The following is a 17,413-nucleotide window of genomic DNA, read 5'->3' on the forward strand; positions in this document are numbered from 1 at the left end:
TCCAACATTATATCATTACTTTTCTATTCTATACCTCTTCCAATGAAGGCGAGAATTCCATATGCCATCTTTACAACCTTGTCTACTAGCTGCTGCCTTTTGGGACCTGTGTACTTGTACGCCAAGAACTCTCATTTCATCTACTCCTCTTTGGGTATTCCTGTTTATTATGTACTCCCTATAACTGTTTGACCTCCCAAAATGCATGACCTCACACCTTTTCTGTGTTAATATCCATCTGCCACTTTTCCGCCCACTCCATCAACCCATCTATATTATTTTGGAGATTATAGCTATCCTCTACACTGTGCGCCACTTGGCCAATCTTTGTGTCATCTGCAAATTTCCCAATCATCCCTCCCATGTTAAAGTTCAAATCGTTAATATATAACACAAACACAGTCAGGATCCCAATACCGAGCCCTGTGAAACACCACTTAAAACAACTTTCCATTCGCAAGGGCATCCATCAGCCATTACCCTTTGTTTCTTGTTACTAAGCCAACATTTTATCCAGTTTGCCACATTACCCTGTGTCATGGATTTTTACTTTTTTGACCAATCTACCATTCTGCGGTTCCAGTTCGTTGAGTGTGGCCAGGTTGCTTGTGAGGTGCTGAATCAATCGGTCTTTCTTCGCAGAGGCCTCGAGTCTACGGCCACTGACGTTTTTGTGTCAGGCGATGGTCAGTCCAGCTGTTGTCAGCTCCTGTCATGGCACCTCCCGCTGCCTTGGGAAAGCAGGCAGCATAATCAAGGACCCCTTCCACCCAGCTTATTCACTCGTTCAACTTCTTCCAACGGGCAGGAGATACAAAGGTCTGGGAACACGCACTAACCAATTCAAAAACAGCTTCTTCCCCACTGTTACCAGAATCCTGAATAACCCTGTTGTGGACTGAACGGATCTCTTCTCTACTGAGTAGTACTGCACTCCTGTATGCTTCACCCGATGCCTGTGTCTATCTATTTGCATGTGTATTTATGTATGTCCTATGTTTTTTTTTTATGTATGGAATGATCTGTCTGGACTGTATGCAGAACAATACATTTCACTGTACCTTGGTACATAGATCATAGATCATAGAATTTACAATGCAGAAGGAGGCCATTTGGCCCATCGAGTCTGCACCGGCTCTTGGAAAGAGCACCCTACCCAAGGTCAACACCTCCACCCTATCCCCATAAACCAGTAACCCCACCCAACACTAAGGGCAATTTTGGACACTGAGGGCAATTTATCATGGCCAATCCACCTAACCTGCACATCTTTGGACTGTGGGAGGAAACCGTTGAGAGAATAAAAAAAATCCAATCCAATCCAAGCCTCCTTAAACAAATGTCTCATGATGATTTGGCTTATCCTAGCCAGGAAACAGTACACCACAGGTGTCAGCACATGCGCCCCAAGTCTAAATGAAACAGATGATGCCGAAGAGCAATTCTGCTCCAGAATTGCCCACTTGTGCCGTGTCCCAAAAAGAGATAAGCCAATTCTGTTTGGTGATTTCAATGCCAGTGTAGGGAGGGTCACAAAACTTGGAAAGGCACAATTGGTAAGGAAGGTGTAGGGAAAGGTAACATGAACGGAGTCCTCTTTCTGACAAAAGAGTTGTGAATCTTTCGACTTTTCTACCACAGGGACTGTGGATGTTCCATTGTTAAATATCTTTAAGGCTTGGTACACAGAGTTTTGGTCTTGGGGGAAGTAGGTGGTAAATGGAGTTGAGGCCCAAGATCTGCTTGGGTCAATATTGGTCATATTGAACGGCAGAGCAGGCAAAACAGGTTTAATGGTTTTCTCCTGTTCTTATTTGTGTTCTTGTATGTTGCCTCTTCTGGGAACCCTTCCAGATCTTCCTTGTGAAATAGTCACAGCCCTTTCGTGAAATATTGCCTCGCTCCTGTAAGCAAAGCTGGCCTGTGACTGCTTATGGTTCAGGCAAGAGACACCTCTGAAGAGGCTGGGTGATATTCAGGGGGAACAAAACACAAAGCAATTGACACTGAATCTCTCTGCTATCCCTTTGAAAGAATTGTATTATATGGTGCCTTTCAGCACCTCAGGATATCCCAAACTGCTTTACAGTCAATCAAGTACTTTTTAAAAATGTAGTTACTGGTAATGAAGAAAACATGGCAGCCAAGTTTCTCACAAGGTACTGCAACCAATATAATAGTGACAAGGTGGATTTTAGTCATATTGTTTGAGAGATAAATATTGGCCAGGATACAGAGAAAAGGTCCTGCCTCCTCTTCAGTACCATGGGATCTTTTGCAGAGAGAGCAACTAAGGCCTCAGTTTAACATTTCACCTGCAAGATGGCATGGGCGTCTCTCCCTTAATAATGCACTGGACTGTCAGTCTGTCTTTGTGTCTAAATTATTTGAATGGGACTTTAATACACATCTTGCTGTCCCTAACTGCGTAGTAAAGATCACGGGCTGGATTCTCCGCCCCGCCACGCCACTTTTCAACGTCGACCCCCCCGCGGGATTCTCTGTTACGCCGCCCGGTCAATGGGCTTTCCTATTGCAGGGGTTTGCCGGACACCGGCAAAATGGAGAATCCCGCCCCACAATCTTTACAGAGGTCGAACTGCTTAAACGCTGATGTTTCTTGGGGTCAGAATTTCTCATCATGATTTTAAAATCCGGTTTTGCAGTGTTGGCAGGAAGAAAAACCTCAAAGTCTGTTCTCAACCGTGTGCTGTTGGTAAAACTGTGTGCACACAGGAGAGGCAAGTTCTGCTGCAAGCCTTAGCTCACAAAAGTCAGCTCTGCCTGTCCTCAGAATTACATGCATATATATTTAAGGTTCTTCGGAGTCACAAGCAGGTATTGACGTCACTGAATCATTCGGAACAATACATAGTGATCAGTATGCATATTTTCTGGTTCCCGTAATGGGAAAACGATTAAAGAATACAATGTTCCTTAGAATCTCATGGGTTTGTGCTTAATATATTTAACTTCTGGACTTACTGGGACCTCCTGTGTTTCCCTTTTCATATTCAAATGCTCTGTGAGATGATTAAATTATTTCCAATGTGGGTGACTGTAACCCCTTGCTTGCTGGTTTTCCCTTGGGATATGTTTAACCCCTTGCCTGCTGGTTTGCCCTTGACCTGTGCTATTACAATACTTTGAAAGATCTTTATTATACCAATCCTGACATATATAGCAATTTCTTCCGCTAACAGTAGAATATTCTCAACTCATTTCCAGGATGAAGGGTTTATCTTATGAAGAAAGAACGTAGAACATACAGTGCAGAAGGAGGCCATTTGGCCCATCGGGTCTGCCCCGACCCACTTAAGCCCTCACTTCCACCCTATGCCCGTAACCCAATAACTCCTAACTTTTTTTGGTCACCAAGGGCAATTTAGCATGGCCAATCCACCTAAAGGTTGAACCTCTTGGATCAACACCGACTGGAGTTTATAAAAATGAGTGGTGATCTTCTTGAAACATATATTCTGAGGAGACTTGATAGGTTGGATATAAGGAGGATATTTCCTCATGTGGGGAAGACTAGAGCTAGAGAAAAGAGTTTAACGATAAGAGATCCCCCTTTTTTTAATAAATATTTTTATTCTCCTTTTTCACATTTTCTCCCAAATTTACACCCACCAACAATAAACAATAATCATTAACGAATACAGTGTCAATCCCCATATCAATAACAACAATCCCATCCTCCCACCAAACCCCCAAACATTATCCCGCATGTTAACATAAACAAATAACAAAAAGGAATCAGGAATCACCCATAGTCACCAGTAACACATACAGTCCCCCTTCCCCCAACTCTCCCAACCTCCCCCCCAATGTTCGATGTAATCCAATTCTCGAAAGTGCATAATGAATAACGTCCATGAATTGTAGAACCCCTCCATCGATCCCCTCAGTTCAAATTGGACCTTCTCAAGAGTGAAGAATTCCATCAGGTCTCCCCGCCATCCCAGGGTAAGAGATCTCCCTTTTAAGACCGAGATAAGGAGAGTTTGTTTTCTCAGAGGGTTGTTGGACTGTGGAATTCTTTTCCACAGAAAGCAATGGAGTCAGGATCATTGAATTTATTCAAGGGTGAGTTAGATAGACAAGGAAGTAAAGGGTTATGGGGGACAGACGTAAAGTGGTTTTCCGGCCACATCTCGATCAGTCATGATCTTATCGAATGGCAGAGCAGACTTGAAGGGCTTAATGGCCTACTCCAATTCTTAAATCCTATGTCCCTCACATTATTTTCTTGGGTAATTAGCTCACCAAATTACTTGCACGCTGCACCCACTGCTGGTAAATGATGTAATTTTCTGCGGCACTGTGGAAATTCAGGGCCATTTGTTCGTTCATTCGGCAGCAAGAGTGTTATTCTTCTATTTGATAAACTATGAAAAAAATGTTTTTATTTTACAGAAAACTTGAAAAAATATTTCCAAACTACATTAGGGCTCCCAGTGGTTCACAAACCAAACCTGTGAAACAACTTTATAAAAGTAAGTGTGCATATGCTTCATAAACTTGCATGAATATATGAATACTATGACACATCGGATATGAATAATTGAATAAATAACACTTGAAACAAAATTAGTCACCAGGGATTTGCTCAAAGCTGCTCTCCCACTTCACGTCTGCAACTTCTCTAGAAATACAAAACTCAACCTGTTTCTCCATCTGGGTGAGGTTTCTGCCACTTCTGGGTGAGTTACAAACAAAAACATAATAAACAGGGGCAGGAGAAGACCATATGGCTTCTCAAGCCTACTCTGTCAATGCGTAAGATTATGGTTAATCTTTTGACCTTAACTCCACTTTCCAGCCTTATTCTCATATCCATTGATTCCCTTATTGAAACATCCAAAAATCTATCCATCTCTGCCTTGAATATACCCAATAACTCAGCATCCACAACCCTCTGGAGGAGAGAAATCTGAAGATTCACAACTCTCCAAGTAAATAAATATTTCCTAACCTCAGCCCTAAGATGAGGGCAGCATGGTAGCATAGTGGTTAGCACAATTGCTTCACAGCTCCAGGGTCCCAGTTTCGATTCCGACTTGGGTCACTGTCTGTGCGGAGTCTGCACATCCTCCCCGTGTCTGCGTGGGTTTCCTCCGGGTGCTCCGGTTTTCTCCCACAGTCCAAAGATGTGCAGGTTAGGTGGATTGGCCATGATAAATTGCCCTTAGTGTCCAAAATTGCCCTTAGTGTTGGGTGGGGTTACTGGGTTATGGGGATAGGGTGGAGGTGTTGACCTTGGGTGGGGTGCTCTTTCCGGGAGCCGGTGCGGACTCGATGGGCCGGTGGCCTCCTTCTGCACTGTAAATTCTATGATAATCTAAATGGCCAACTGCTTATTTTGAGTATTTGCACGGTAGCACAGTGGTTAGCACTGCAGCTTCACAATGCCAGGGTCCCAAGTTAGATTCCCGCTTGGGTCACTGTCTGTGTGGAGTCTGAACGTTCTCCCCGTGCCTGTGTGGGTTTCCTCCGTGTGCTCCAGTTTCCTCCCATAAGAAGTCCCGAAAGACATGCTGTTCGGTGAATTGGACATTCTGAAATTTCCCTCTGTGTATCCGAACAGGTACCAGAATGTGGCGACTAGGGGATTTTCACAGTAACTTTATTGCAGTGTTAATGTAAGCCTTTTTGTGACAATAATAAAGATTATTATTATTAGTTCTCGACTCTCCAGCCATGGAAAACAGCCGCTCTGTAATTAACGTTTGAAGCCCCCTTAAGAACTTTCTACATTTTACTGAGATCACTTCTCATTCTTCTAAACTCTGGAGAATGTGCATCCATTCTACTTAATTCACAACAGTGAGGCAGGAGCAGCTCTGAGGAAGGGACCATTCAATGTTTCAATTCTGTTTACATTTGACGATAAAATAACATTTGATATTACCCATAGAAATCCGAGTTTTTGTTGAAAGTCATGCCCCACCAGTTAAACAAACATCACATCTTGGAATCGTTCACTTATCCAAGCATGTTTTCAGATGTAATAAAATCCGGAGTATTTTGTACATTTTATTTCAAAAATACCATCATATATTGTGCCTTAATTATATTGAAATTAATACTTACTGTACCTTCTCTTGCTCAAACTCCATTTTTGCCAGACCCTCAAAAACACTTTTTTGTAATTCATTCTGGAGATTTGAATATTACTGTCAAACTGATTTATTGTGTATCCCCATTACTCTTTAAGAAAGTGGTGATAGTTCTTGGACTGTTGCAGTCCACATAGTGGTTCTTTTTTTCTTAGCAGTTTATGCTCCAAGTAGCTTACTAGGCTGAACACAAAAGAATTAGGAGCAGAAGTAGGCCATTTGGCCCTTTGAACCTGCTCCAACACTTTTTACAATCATGGCTGAACTGCTTGTGGCCTCAACTCCACATGCTATCTGCTCCCCATAACCCTTGACTCCTTTGTTGATCAAGGTTTTAGTTAATTCAGCCTTTTTCCCCTGATTCTAGATTTGTCCACACACCCTCTCAGCGTCTACCCTGTCAAATCCGCTCAGAATCTTATGTTTCTATAAGATCATCTTTCACTCTTCTAAACTCCAATATATAGTAAGCTCAACCTGCTCAAACTTTCCGCATAAGATAACCCCTTCATCTCAGGAATCAGTTGACTGAACTCTCTCTGAACTACTTCCAAATCAATGATATCCTTCCTTAACTAAGGAGACCAAAACTGTACACAGTACAGGCCCCCTTTCCCGGGAGCTACTGGCTGTGTCCCATCCCGATTCCAATGGGCACAGCCAGTAAATCGCGCCTTCGTCATTTTGTGGGGTCTTGGGATTCTTTCCGGCCTAGCCCACACTTAACATTTTATCCAGCACTGAAGAGCTGAACTCGATGGCCAGACAGGCTCCTCACAGATCGGGACGCCATTTTGAAAGGGTGCTCCAAGCTCTAAGTGAGCTTGGAGGTCCCCCACACCCACCACCCACGGGCAATGTCACCCCCTGCACACATGGGTAATATCTACCCCGTCCCCAAGTGAGGACACCCTGTCGTTATGTTGGGTGGCTGAGGGCCCATGCCCCTCTTTTCAGGCCTCCCACCCCTCTTTTGGGCCGACCCTTCACCCCCCAACCTTTATGGTGCCCCTTCATACCCGCCCTTCATGCTCCCACACATCATACAATCTCTCACCCCCTCCCCCTTTAAAACTTGTGGCCCCTTTCAGGCCCTGACTTTTGGCAGTGCCACCTTGGCACCCTGGCAGTGCCCCTGCCAGCTCGGAAGTGCCACCTAGGCACCTTGGCAGTGCCAGGATGCAGTGCCCAGGTGCCAGAAGGAGAGCCAGTCTCCAATCGCCTGGAAACCCTCCAGGTGCTGTTCCATATGGTCCACATTTGTGTGGGCCAGTATTAAATGGCACCTGGTCGAGGGCTCGCTGGGGAGGCTGTTAGTTCCCAGGAGACCAGTGTATCTGGCGCATACATATTTAAATAAGTCTAATGGCCCAGTGCATGCGAGATCCAGATTGTGACATCTTGCGAGATTGAATCTCGTGTCATCAGAATCTGATGGTGTGCACGGTTTCTCCACCGATGAGGATCAGGTACCGGGTTCTACTCTTTTGGTGCAACAAACCTGTGCCATCAATTGGAAGGATACTCGGACATACGGGAACTGTGTGTGCGTTTTCTCTTCCTTTGCCAGAGAAAGTGTGTTCGGCCAAGTCGGGTGCGACAAGGCCGTTAAATTGTGCCCATAGACTAAAAAGGCCCTGTACAGCTGCAGCAACATTCCCCTACCTTTTATGCTTGATTTCCCTTGCAATAAACAGCAATATTCAATTTGCCTTCCTTACTGCACTTACATACCAACTTGTTGTGATTGATGTACAGATCAGTATTCTGCAATCTCTTTCTATTTAAATAATCTTCTGCTCTTTTGTTTTTCCTGCCAAATTGGACAAGTTCACAGTTTCCCATGTTATACTCCATTAGCCAAATATTTTGCCCAATCACTTAACCTAACCCCTCTGCAGACTCTTACTGTCCCCTTGATAGCTTTCTTTCCAACCACTTGGGGATGCAAGTGGCGCACAGTTGGGCCTACTTTCACAAGCTGAATTTGGTGAATCTGGTGGAGGGGACGAAAGAGGATTTTAAGAGATGGGGGCCTGATTCTTCGTCCCGGGGCACCCCCGCCGGCAGCAGGATCCTTTGTGCCAGCAGCCGGCCAATGGGGTTTCTCATTGTGGGCACCCCCATGCCGTCGGGAAATCCGTGGGCGAGTGCGCTGCCGACGAAAGGGAGGATCCTGCCAATGAAGTATCCAGCCAGGGATGCTTTGCCTCTGTCATTGGCTAGAAGGGTCCAGAAAGTTAAAATGACAGTGCTGCCAAGGTTTCTGTTTGTCTTCCAAATTCACCCGATTTTTTGCCCACATCCTTTTTTGGCAGGGTCAATAAGATGATCTTGGAGTTTATATGGGCGGGTAAGATACTGGGGGAGAGGTCGGTGTGGGGTCAGATGGAGAAAGCCTTGTGTAGAGAGACAGGTTTGAGGGCACTGCTATTGGCACCTCTTCCATTCTCGCTGGCCAGGTACTCTAGAAGACCGGCAATGGTATCAGCGTTATGTGTAAGGAATCAATGCCCGCAGAAGTTTAAGATGGAAAGCTGTCACTGAGGGCACCGATCTGTGGCAACCACAGGTTTATTCCAGTAGGTCTGCATTCCATGTTTAGGGCGTAGGAGCGGGCGGGAATAGTGTTTTAGGGACCTGTTTGTGGGGAAAGGTTTGCAGAGTTGAGAGCTAGAGGCAGAGTTCCAGCTAGCGAGGGGTAATGGATTTCGGCATCTGCAAGTCAGACACTTTGTTAGGAAGTGGTTGGCTACATTCTAAAATTACCACACAGCACTGCAAGATAAGATTTTGTCTGAGGATGAGATAGGGGATGGTAGGATCTCGGACATATGGGGAGTTGATGGGGAATGAGAGGTTGTAGGTGGAGGAAATAAAATGGAAATGGGAAGAAGAGCTGGGTCCTTAGAAGCCAGGCGATGGAGTGAGGCCCTGCAAAGGGTAGACTCATCCTCCTCATGTGTGAGATATGAGCGTGATCCAACGGCCACGCTGCGCCGGAAAACCAGCTTGCTATGGTGCAGCATGGCCTATAAAAGCCAGGAGATCCTACTCCTGAGTACTACCTGGCTCACAACAACTCACGAGATCCAATGCTATCTCGCGAGACATTGTGATGTAAACCCGCCCAATGTGGGAGGGATCACCTTTTGACAGCTAGTCTCACTCTAATGTGCAGATTCCGAGGTACCTCAGGCTTTGGGATTCATCCCCTTCACCTTGGGGACCTCAGGCGAGCGCCGTTCAGCACTGGTCCCGACAAACAGGGACCAGACAGAACAGTACCTGTGGGGTTCTCCCAGGGGATTGGAAGACCCCACGTGTATGCCTTTGGGAAGGGTGGCACTTTGGCACTGCTGGTGCCAACTGGGCACTCTGGCAGTGCCAGCCTGGCACCCTTGCGGTGCCCAGATGGTGCTGGCAGACGCACTGCTGGGATGCCAAGCTGGCATTTCTGCATGTGCCAATTGGGTGGGGGTACCTTGCATGGCTGTTTGGGAGGCTCAGACCTCTCCCATGGTGTGTTTGAGCTGGAGGGGATCGGCAGTCTCTTCGGGGGCCTCCGAGATCAGGATGATATTTTGAAATGGCGGCCCGATTTCTCTCTACACAGGGGAGGGATGTGTGGAGCGTATTCTTTTGGGGGTTTTTGTTTGTTACTACAGTTAGAAAATGGGGCAGAGAGGGATGGGGCTACAACAGCGGTGTTTGGGTATTTGAAGTGTGGATTGTGAAGGATGTCTAGTGGTGCTGTTTTTCTCTTTTTTTGTACATAATTGAAAATGTTTCGAATAAAAATATAAAAAAACATTTTGTTTCTGACCTATTTTCCTGACATTAATAAATTTAGCTGCTATATATTCAATCCCTTCATCCAAGTCATTGATGTAGATGGGCGCCCAGCACGATCGCTGTGGTACTCCACTTGTTACAGCTTGCCAGCCTGAAAATGACCCATTTATCCCTACACTTCTTCAGAGGACAGTTAGGAGTCAACTATGTTGTACAATTTCTGAACTTCTCTGTGTTTTTTATACTGCAGTCTTCAAGTTTTTAAATCCAAGTTTGATGAAGCCTTATCATTGATTTTACTGCATTTTAATTATATATTTTGTTAATTATTTGTTTCAAAAATATTTTTTCCCATTTTAAAATTTGGGGGCATCCCCTAGTGATGAAAATGTGTATATTTTTCAATATGATGATTCTTATGTTTTTTCAATAGATGATGCTGACTACTCTGACCTCATTGTCAGACTGGTTCAGAAAAAAGACAACATTACAGGACACATTCAGGAATGGTGGACTGTTAATCAGACCGAAAGATTCAACGGGAATGATAATAAAGAAAACCCCCGTAAAGAAAGCTTAGAAATTATTGTATTCAGTGATAAAGTTAGTCCACCTAGCCTTGGGTTTCTTGCTGGTTACGGGTAAGGCAATACCTTACAGTTATTTGATATCTTTTAAAACTTGTTTTTTTTATAAACTCGGTTCATTAATGATGGTACATTGCTTTCTTCACATGTAGACCATTATTATGTTGTAACTGCACTGAAAAGATTGAGGAAATTCCCATTTCCATATGGATACATTTACCACATTATTGTGCTCAGTCGCACCTCCAAAGGTATAAGATAGCTTGGGCTGGGTTGTTCTGTACTGCTGGTTACCTCTGGCACATCCCGGAGGTCTCAAGGACTTGTCAACATTGCTTGAGGAAGTTCAAAGATCATCCCATATCCACTGCACCACCAGTCTCTCATGCTGCTCAATGTGCCATACCCTTGTCACTCACCTATCAGCAGACTCTGGCACTCAAAACACTAGCTTAACATTCAACAATCCAACTCACCCTCACACGCTTTAAATAATAATAATCGTTTATTACCACAAGTAGGGGCTTCCCAGAAGTTACTGTGGAAAGCCCCTAGTCGCCACATTCCGGCACCTGTTCAGGGAGGCTGGTACGGGAATTGAACCCACGCTGCTGGCATTGTTCTGCATTACAAGCCAGCTGTTTAGCTCACTGTGCCAAACCAGCCCCTGAAGCATCACACCCATCCTTTGGTGCCTCCCAAATTCCTCCCTAACTATTCAGCTATGACAAGCACATTAAACAAACAAGTTCCTTGGGGCAGTGTCCTATGTCCAATCGGCTTCAGCTGCTTCATCAATGACCTTCCTTTCATCATAAGGTCATAACTGGGGGTGCTCATTGATGACTGCACAATGTTCAGCACTATTCACTACACCTCAGACACTGACGCAGTCCATGTAAATTGTTGCAAGACCTGGACAATATTTAGGCTTGGCGTGACAAGTGGCAAGTAACATTCACACCACACAAGTACCAGGCAATGACTATCTCCAACAAGAGATCATCTAACCATCGCCCTTGACATTCAATGACATTACCATCACTGAATCCCGGGGGTTACCATTGACCAGAAACTGAACTGGTCTAGCCATATAAATACTGTGGCTACAAGAGCATGTCAGAGGCTCAGAATCCTGCAGCAAGTAACTCACCACCTGACTCCCGAAGGCCTGTCCATAATCCATATGGCACCAGTCAGGAGTGTGATGGAATACTCTTCACTTCCTGGATGAGTGCAGTTGAAACAACACTGAAATATATCACCACTTCTTCACTGTCGCTCAGTCAAAATCTGAATACTCCCTCCTTAACAGCACTGTGGGTGTACCTACACCACATGACTGCAGCAGTTTGTGGCCACCTAAAATGGTGTTCAGCAAGGGATGCTGGGGAAATTGGTCAAGGGTATGTACAATAACGGCTACAGGCAGATCAAATAAAGCTACAGGAAAAGGCTTTGCAGACTTCAAACAATTTCACAGCTTGATGCGAATAACATAAGTAAAGGGCGATCTCCAGGCCACCAACAGGATCAATAGAGCTGCCTTGTTAATCACAATTGTTTACCAGACACAGTGGCACCTAACTTCCTTATTTGGAAGGGCCTACATGTTTTCAACACCTTCAAATATGGCCACTGAGTGCCCACCCCAAAATTAATGTGGAAGCCCCTGATTGGACTTTATTGATCAGGTTGATCAAGCCCTGATCAATTGATTGACAAATGACCCAGAGACCGCCCACCAAAAGAAGAGGTACTTGGTAGAGCGGTTGGGGAGGGTTTAAACTGCTATGGCAAGGGGGATGGGAACCCTGTACGGACATAGCCCAGCTCTCTAACACAAAGAGTCTTTCTGCCAGTTTGTCCTTGCAAACTCTTGCAGTTTACTTATCTGATCCATTCACAAGCAGTCAGCCTTTTCTTACTATTATGGTTAATATATATTGATTTAAAATTTTAGTTAATATGATTTTAAATAATTTCTTCTTTTAACCCTTTTTACCTGCAATAAAAGGTTGGTTTCTATCAGTCGTGCTTCGCTTCCTGAAGTCGATGATCAGTCCCTTGGTCTTTCCAACATTCAGAGGGAGGTTGTTTTCAGTACACCATGCAACCAAGTGATTTATCTCCCTCCTGTAGTCCGATTTGTCGTTGTTTGAGATATGAGATAAATTTAAGATAAATGGTGGAAGATATAGAGGGGATGTCAGAGGTAGGTTCTTTACCCAGAGAGTAGTGGGGGCATGGAATGCACTGCCTGTGGTAGTAGTTGAGTCGGAAAAGTTAGGGACCTTCAAGCGGCTATTGGATAGGTACTTGGATTAGGGTAGAATAATGGAGTGTAGGTTAACTTCTTAAGGGCAGCACGGTAGCATTGTGGATAGCACAATTGCTTCACAGCTCCAGGGTCCCAAGTTCGATTTCGACTTGGGTCACTGTCTGTGTGGAGTCTGCACATCCTCCCCGTGACTGCGTGGGTTTCCTCCGGGTACTCCGGTTTCCTCCCACAGTCCAAAGATGTGCAGATTGGGTGGATTCGCCATGAAAAATTGTCCAAAATTCTATGATTAACCTAGGACAAAAGTTCAGCGCAACATCGTGGGCCGAAGGGCCTGTTCTGTGCTGTATTTCTCTATCTATCTCTATGACCCACCAGTCGTATCATCCGCAAACTTATAGATTTAGTTAAATCTTGCCACACAGACGTGTGTATATAGGGAGTACAGTGGACACATCCTTGCGGGGCCCCAGTGTTGAGGACTATTGTGGAGGAGGTGCTGTTGCCTATCCTGACAGATTGGGGTCTGTTGGTGAGGAAGTCAAGGATCCAGCTGCACAGGGAGGAGTCAAGCCCAAGATTGCGGAGTTTGGTTATTAGTCTTGTCGGGATAATGCTGTTGAAGGCGGAGCTGTGGTCTATGAACAGCAGTCTGACGTAGGTGCACTTGTTGTCGAGGTGTTCAAGTGTTAATTGTAGAGTCAGGGAGATAGTATCTGCTGTGGACCAGTTGCGGTGATAGGCAAACTGAACCTCCAACTGTCTGGGGGGCTGGCGTTGATCCGTCTCGTGACTAGCCGCTCAAAGCATTTCTTGAAAACCACATCACGGCCACCAGTCAATAGTCTTTGAGGCAGGCTACCTTGTTCTTCTTTGGTACTGGTATTATGGTGGTGTTCTTGGAGGTGGGGACTCCATCGGGGCCCGTTGCTTTACGTGGGTTCACTTTCAAGAAGGCAGCTCTTACCTCTGAGGCTGTAATAGTGGGTATCGGTGTGTCCAGGGCTGTTGGTGCTGATACATTGGCTGACTGCTCAAAGTGGGCATAGAACTTGTTCAGATCATTGGGTAGGGATGCTCCAGCCCCAGATGTTCCACCTGGCCTTGCTTTATAGCCTGTGATCTTGTGTAGGCCCTGCTATCATCGTCCTAGGTCAGTGTCATTGGCCTGGGACTCTAGTTTAATGCGGCATTGTCTTTTTGCATCCCTGATGGCTTTCTGTATGTCATACCTGGATTTCTTGTGTAGGTCAGAGCTTCAAACCTGCTCCACCATTTAATATGATCACAGCTGATCTTGGGCTTCAGCTCCACTTTCCTTCCTCTCCCCATATCCCTTTATTCCCTGAGAGACCATGGGGTGGATTCTCTGTCCAGCGATGCCGGAATCGGAAATCATGATCAAGTGGAGAATTAGGTGTAAGCTGGAAATCGAGATCGCCGCTGGGCGCTCAACAGTGCCTCGATGGTGGCGTGAATGCGTTCCATGCCTCATGTTGGTGGAGGCATGCAAAACGTACAGTGGCATTCGTTAACACATCATTAACGTGCCTGACCCGGTAGTCTCCAGCATCCCGCAATGCTCCGTGAAGCGGAAGTGACGCCCACACGGTTCACTTGTGGTATTTAAAAACAGACCAGTCACCGTGGCTGCTGAGGGAGAGGGTGGAGGTAAGAACAGTTTCCAAAGGCACAACAGTCGGTTATCAGCCATGCCGATGGCTGTGGGGAGGGGGGGCACCTTCCAGGGCCCGGGGGGGTGGGGGGGGGGGGGGGGGGGGGGACAGCAGAGTAGGGGGTGGTAAAAAGGAGACGGGCCAGAATGTCCAGGCATGGTCCTCCATTTCTGCGGCTGCAAGACAGCCATCTTGCTACTACTCCACTGACTGCCCAATGTGACCCTTAAATGTGCAGAGCGGCACCGCCCACTCTCAGGGCAGATGCCCCACCAGTGGCACTACCAGCTAGCCCATCCTGAAAAAGCACCAAGCGGTATCAAGCCAGCCTGTCCACTATGCCCCTGTCCCCATCCATCCTGCCCCCAGACAGGTAGGCACCACCCATGTATTTCAAAGAGCACCGACCTACAGCACACCACAGCTATGGTCCCAACAGGTGTACACCCACTCGCCCAGCCCCATCTCTTGGCCCTGCCCGCATGCATGCCGCCAAGCATGGCACTGGTCGGTAACAAATGGTGGCCCCCCCACACCATAACAAGATGCCACCCTGCTGGCAGGATAGCACATGGCCCACCCAAGGAGGACACCTCTCATAGGCTGCACAGGAGGGGCTGTGGAGAGTATTGCTGGCATGGGTAGTGCCAGCCACCGGTAGCCCTGCCGGAAGGGATGGGAGGCAGGGCTAGAGGCCTCCTTGGTGCCAGGCACCAATGGGTCCAGTGGCAAGGTGCGGAATGCAAAGTATCAGGGTGAAGTGATGGTGGGAGGGCGAGGGGAACATGTGGGGACAGGGGCTGCAGGGCTGGCCACGGCCATTGCATAGCCCATTGGACTGGATGGGCTGGTGAATACACACCATGCTAACATTTCAGTCCTTTACCCTCTGCAGGCAATGAATTCCGGAGGCCAGCCAGGAATGGTTGATATCTGCCTGGCCCTGGCGGATGTAATGAGGCTGGATGGGCAGGAGCTGTTCAAGGAGAACCCTGCAGAACAGGAGCCTGCCCCAAAGGAGTGGGGGCCAGGCAGTGAGGCTGGAGAGCTGCCCAGCCATCCAGTAGGCCGAGAGAGAAGTGGGAATCAGGTGCCTCATCAGGCTCCGTGTATATAGGCAGTGCCTGTCCTTCGAGGACCTGCTGGACTGAGTGTGTCGCCTACGACTGTGCCTGAACAGGAAAACTGTGCAACATGTGTGCCAGATGATAGTGCACCCTTAACCGTGGGAGTATGGGGGAGGACAACCGCTCCCAGTAGCCATCTAGGTGACGATCACCCTGAGCCTTTTTGCCACGGGGTCCATCCAGATGCCAGGTGGGGACCTGTCTGGGATCTCGGACATCCATTCAGAGGTGCATCCATGCTGTAACGGATGCCCTATGTGCCCGGGCAGCACAATACGTCAATTCAGCCTGGAACTCGAGCCAACTAGATCTCTTGGACAGCGGAATTCGGCACCATCGCAGACATACCCCAGGTCCAGGGGGTGATAGATGGAACACAAGTTGCAACACATATGCCCTACAAGCACTGGCATATGAGGGGGTGCCTTTCATATACAGTAAGGGCTTCCAATCGATGAATGTGCAGTTGGTGTGTGACCACCGGCTGTACAGTGAGAATGTCCGTGCCAGGTATCCAGGCAGCGCGCACGACACATTCGTCCTGTCGCACTCATCAGTGCCCGACGCCTTCGAGATGCAATCTCGGGTGAGGGGTTGGCTCTTGGTGATGGGTATCCGCTGCGGTCGTGGCTGATGAGGCCTGAGACTGAGCCGGAGAACCGATAAAACAATGCCCATGCAGCAACTAAGAGCATCATCGAGCAATCCATTGGCGCCTTCAAGATGTGGTTCAGGTGCCTGGACCGCTCTGATGGGGCCATCCAGTATAACCCCAGGAGCGTGTCCCAAATCATGGTGGCCTGATGCATCCTCGACAACATATTGGAAGAGGAGGAGGAACGGCACGCCTCGTCCAATGAGGAGAATACCACCCTGAGCAGGTTGTGCAGGTTTTTGTGGCACTGCTGTCCAGTCCGGGTGGTGTTATTGATGGTACTCACCGGCTCTGCCACCTCCGCCCGGGCACAGCCAATGGCAGCGGCTGGCAGCCTCCTTCCCAGGCCAGGGTAATCGGCCACTCCTCCACAGCGTCCATTAGGGTCTCCAGCTCGGCATCCAAGAAAATTGGGGTCACGCATCTTGCTGCCAGCTTGTTGGCTGGGATGGTGTGTGTGGGGATTGAAATGTGTATATGTGGCTGCAACTTGTCAGTCTCCTGAATGTCAATCATGAAACTGGCAAATCCCCCACTGTTTCTCATCGGAATCGATTGTGTTCCACGTGGCACCATTGCTAGCCCCTTGACAGTGTCAGAATCAGTCCAGATGTGGCACCAGGTTTGCTGTCGTGAACGTCCGTGGGCAGGATTCTCCGGTCGTTGAAATCGCATTCGGCGATTGGCCGGAGAATCCCCGTTCACGACTGAATCAGGGGCGGCGCTGCTTTCGCAATGTTTCACCTCCTCCAAAGCTGCATACTCAGAGAGTACGCTGTGTGCCGTATTGACAGCCTCAGGGCATTGCCTGAGGCCCACCCCCTGATACTCCGCCCCCGACTGGCTGAGTTCCCGACAGCGTTGGTCGCGTTTGGTCTCATCCGTTGGGAACTCGGTGTGACGGCTGCCGACTCAGTCCAGCACCGCCACCGTCGGGGGAGGGTCAATCTCTGAGCAGGGGGGAATTTGCCAGGGGCTGGGGGCACTGTTGGGGGTGGTCCGGAGCGCGCGAGCCAGCCAGAGGGGGGGGGGGGGGGGGGCACTATTTCGCAGGCCGGATCCACAAGTGGCCGGTGCCTTTTGCTCGGCATGGCCACTGCAGACTGCCGCCGTGCAAATCCGCGGCCACGGATCTGACAAATCTCCGGGCCAAATTCGCAGCTAGAGCCG

The 17,413-nt window shown here is 47.6% G+C and overlaps 1 protein-coding gene across 1 annotated transcript in view; it reads left to right on the forward strand.

The window, feature by feature from the left end:
• Positions 1–17,413, forward strand: part of LOC119972907 (piezo-type mechanosensitive ion channel component 2-like) — a 1,374,210-nt gene that overhangs the window by 1,351,325 nt on the left and 5,472 nt on the right. Inside the window, 2 exon segments of the mRNA XM_038810453.1 lie at positions 4,420–4,499; positions 10,351–10,558. Of these exon segments, the coding sequence (XP_038666381.1) occupies positions 4,420–4,499; positions 10,351–10,558 (288 nt within the window).

The sequence above is a fragment of the Scyliorhinus canicula genome, chromosome 10, assembly GCF_902713615.1.
Source record: "Scyliorhinus canicula chromosome 10, sScyCan1.1, whole genome shotgun sequence".
Taxonomy (NCBI): Eukaryota; Metazoa; Chordata; class Chondrichthyes; order Carcharhiniformes; family Scyliorhinidae; genus Scyliorhinus; species Scyliorhinus canicula.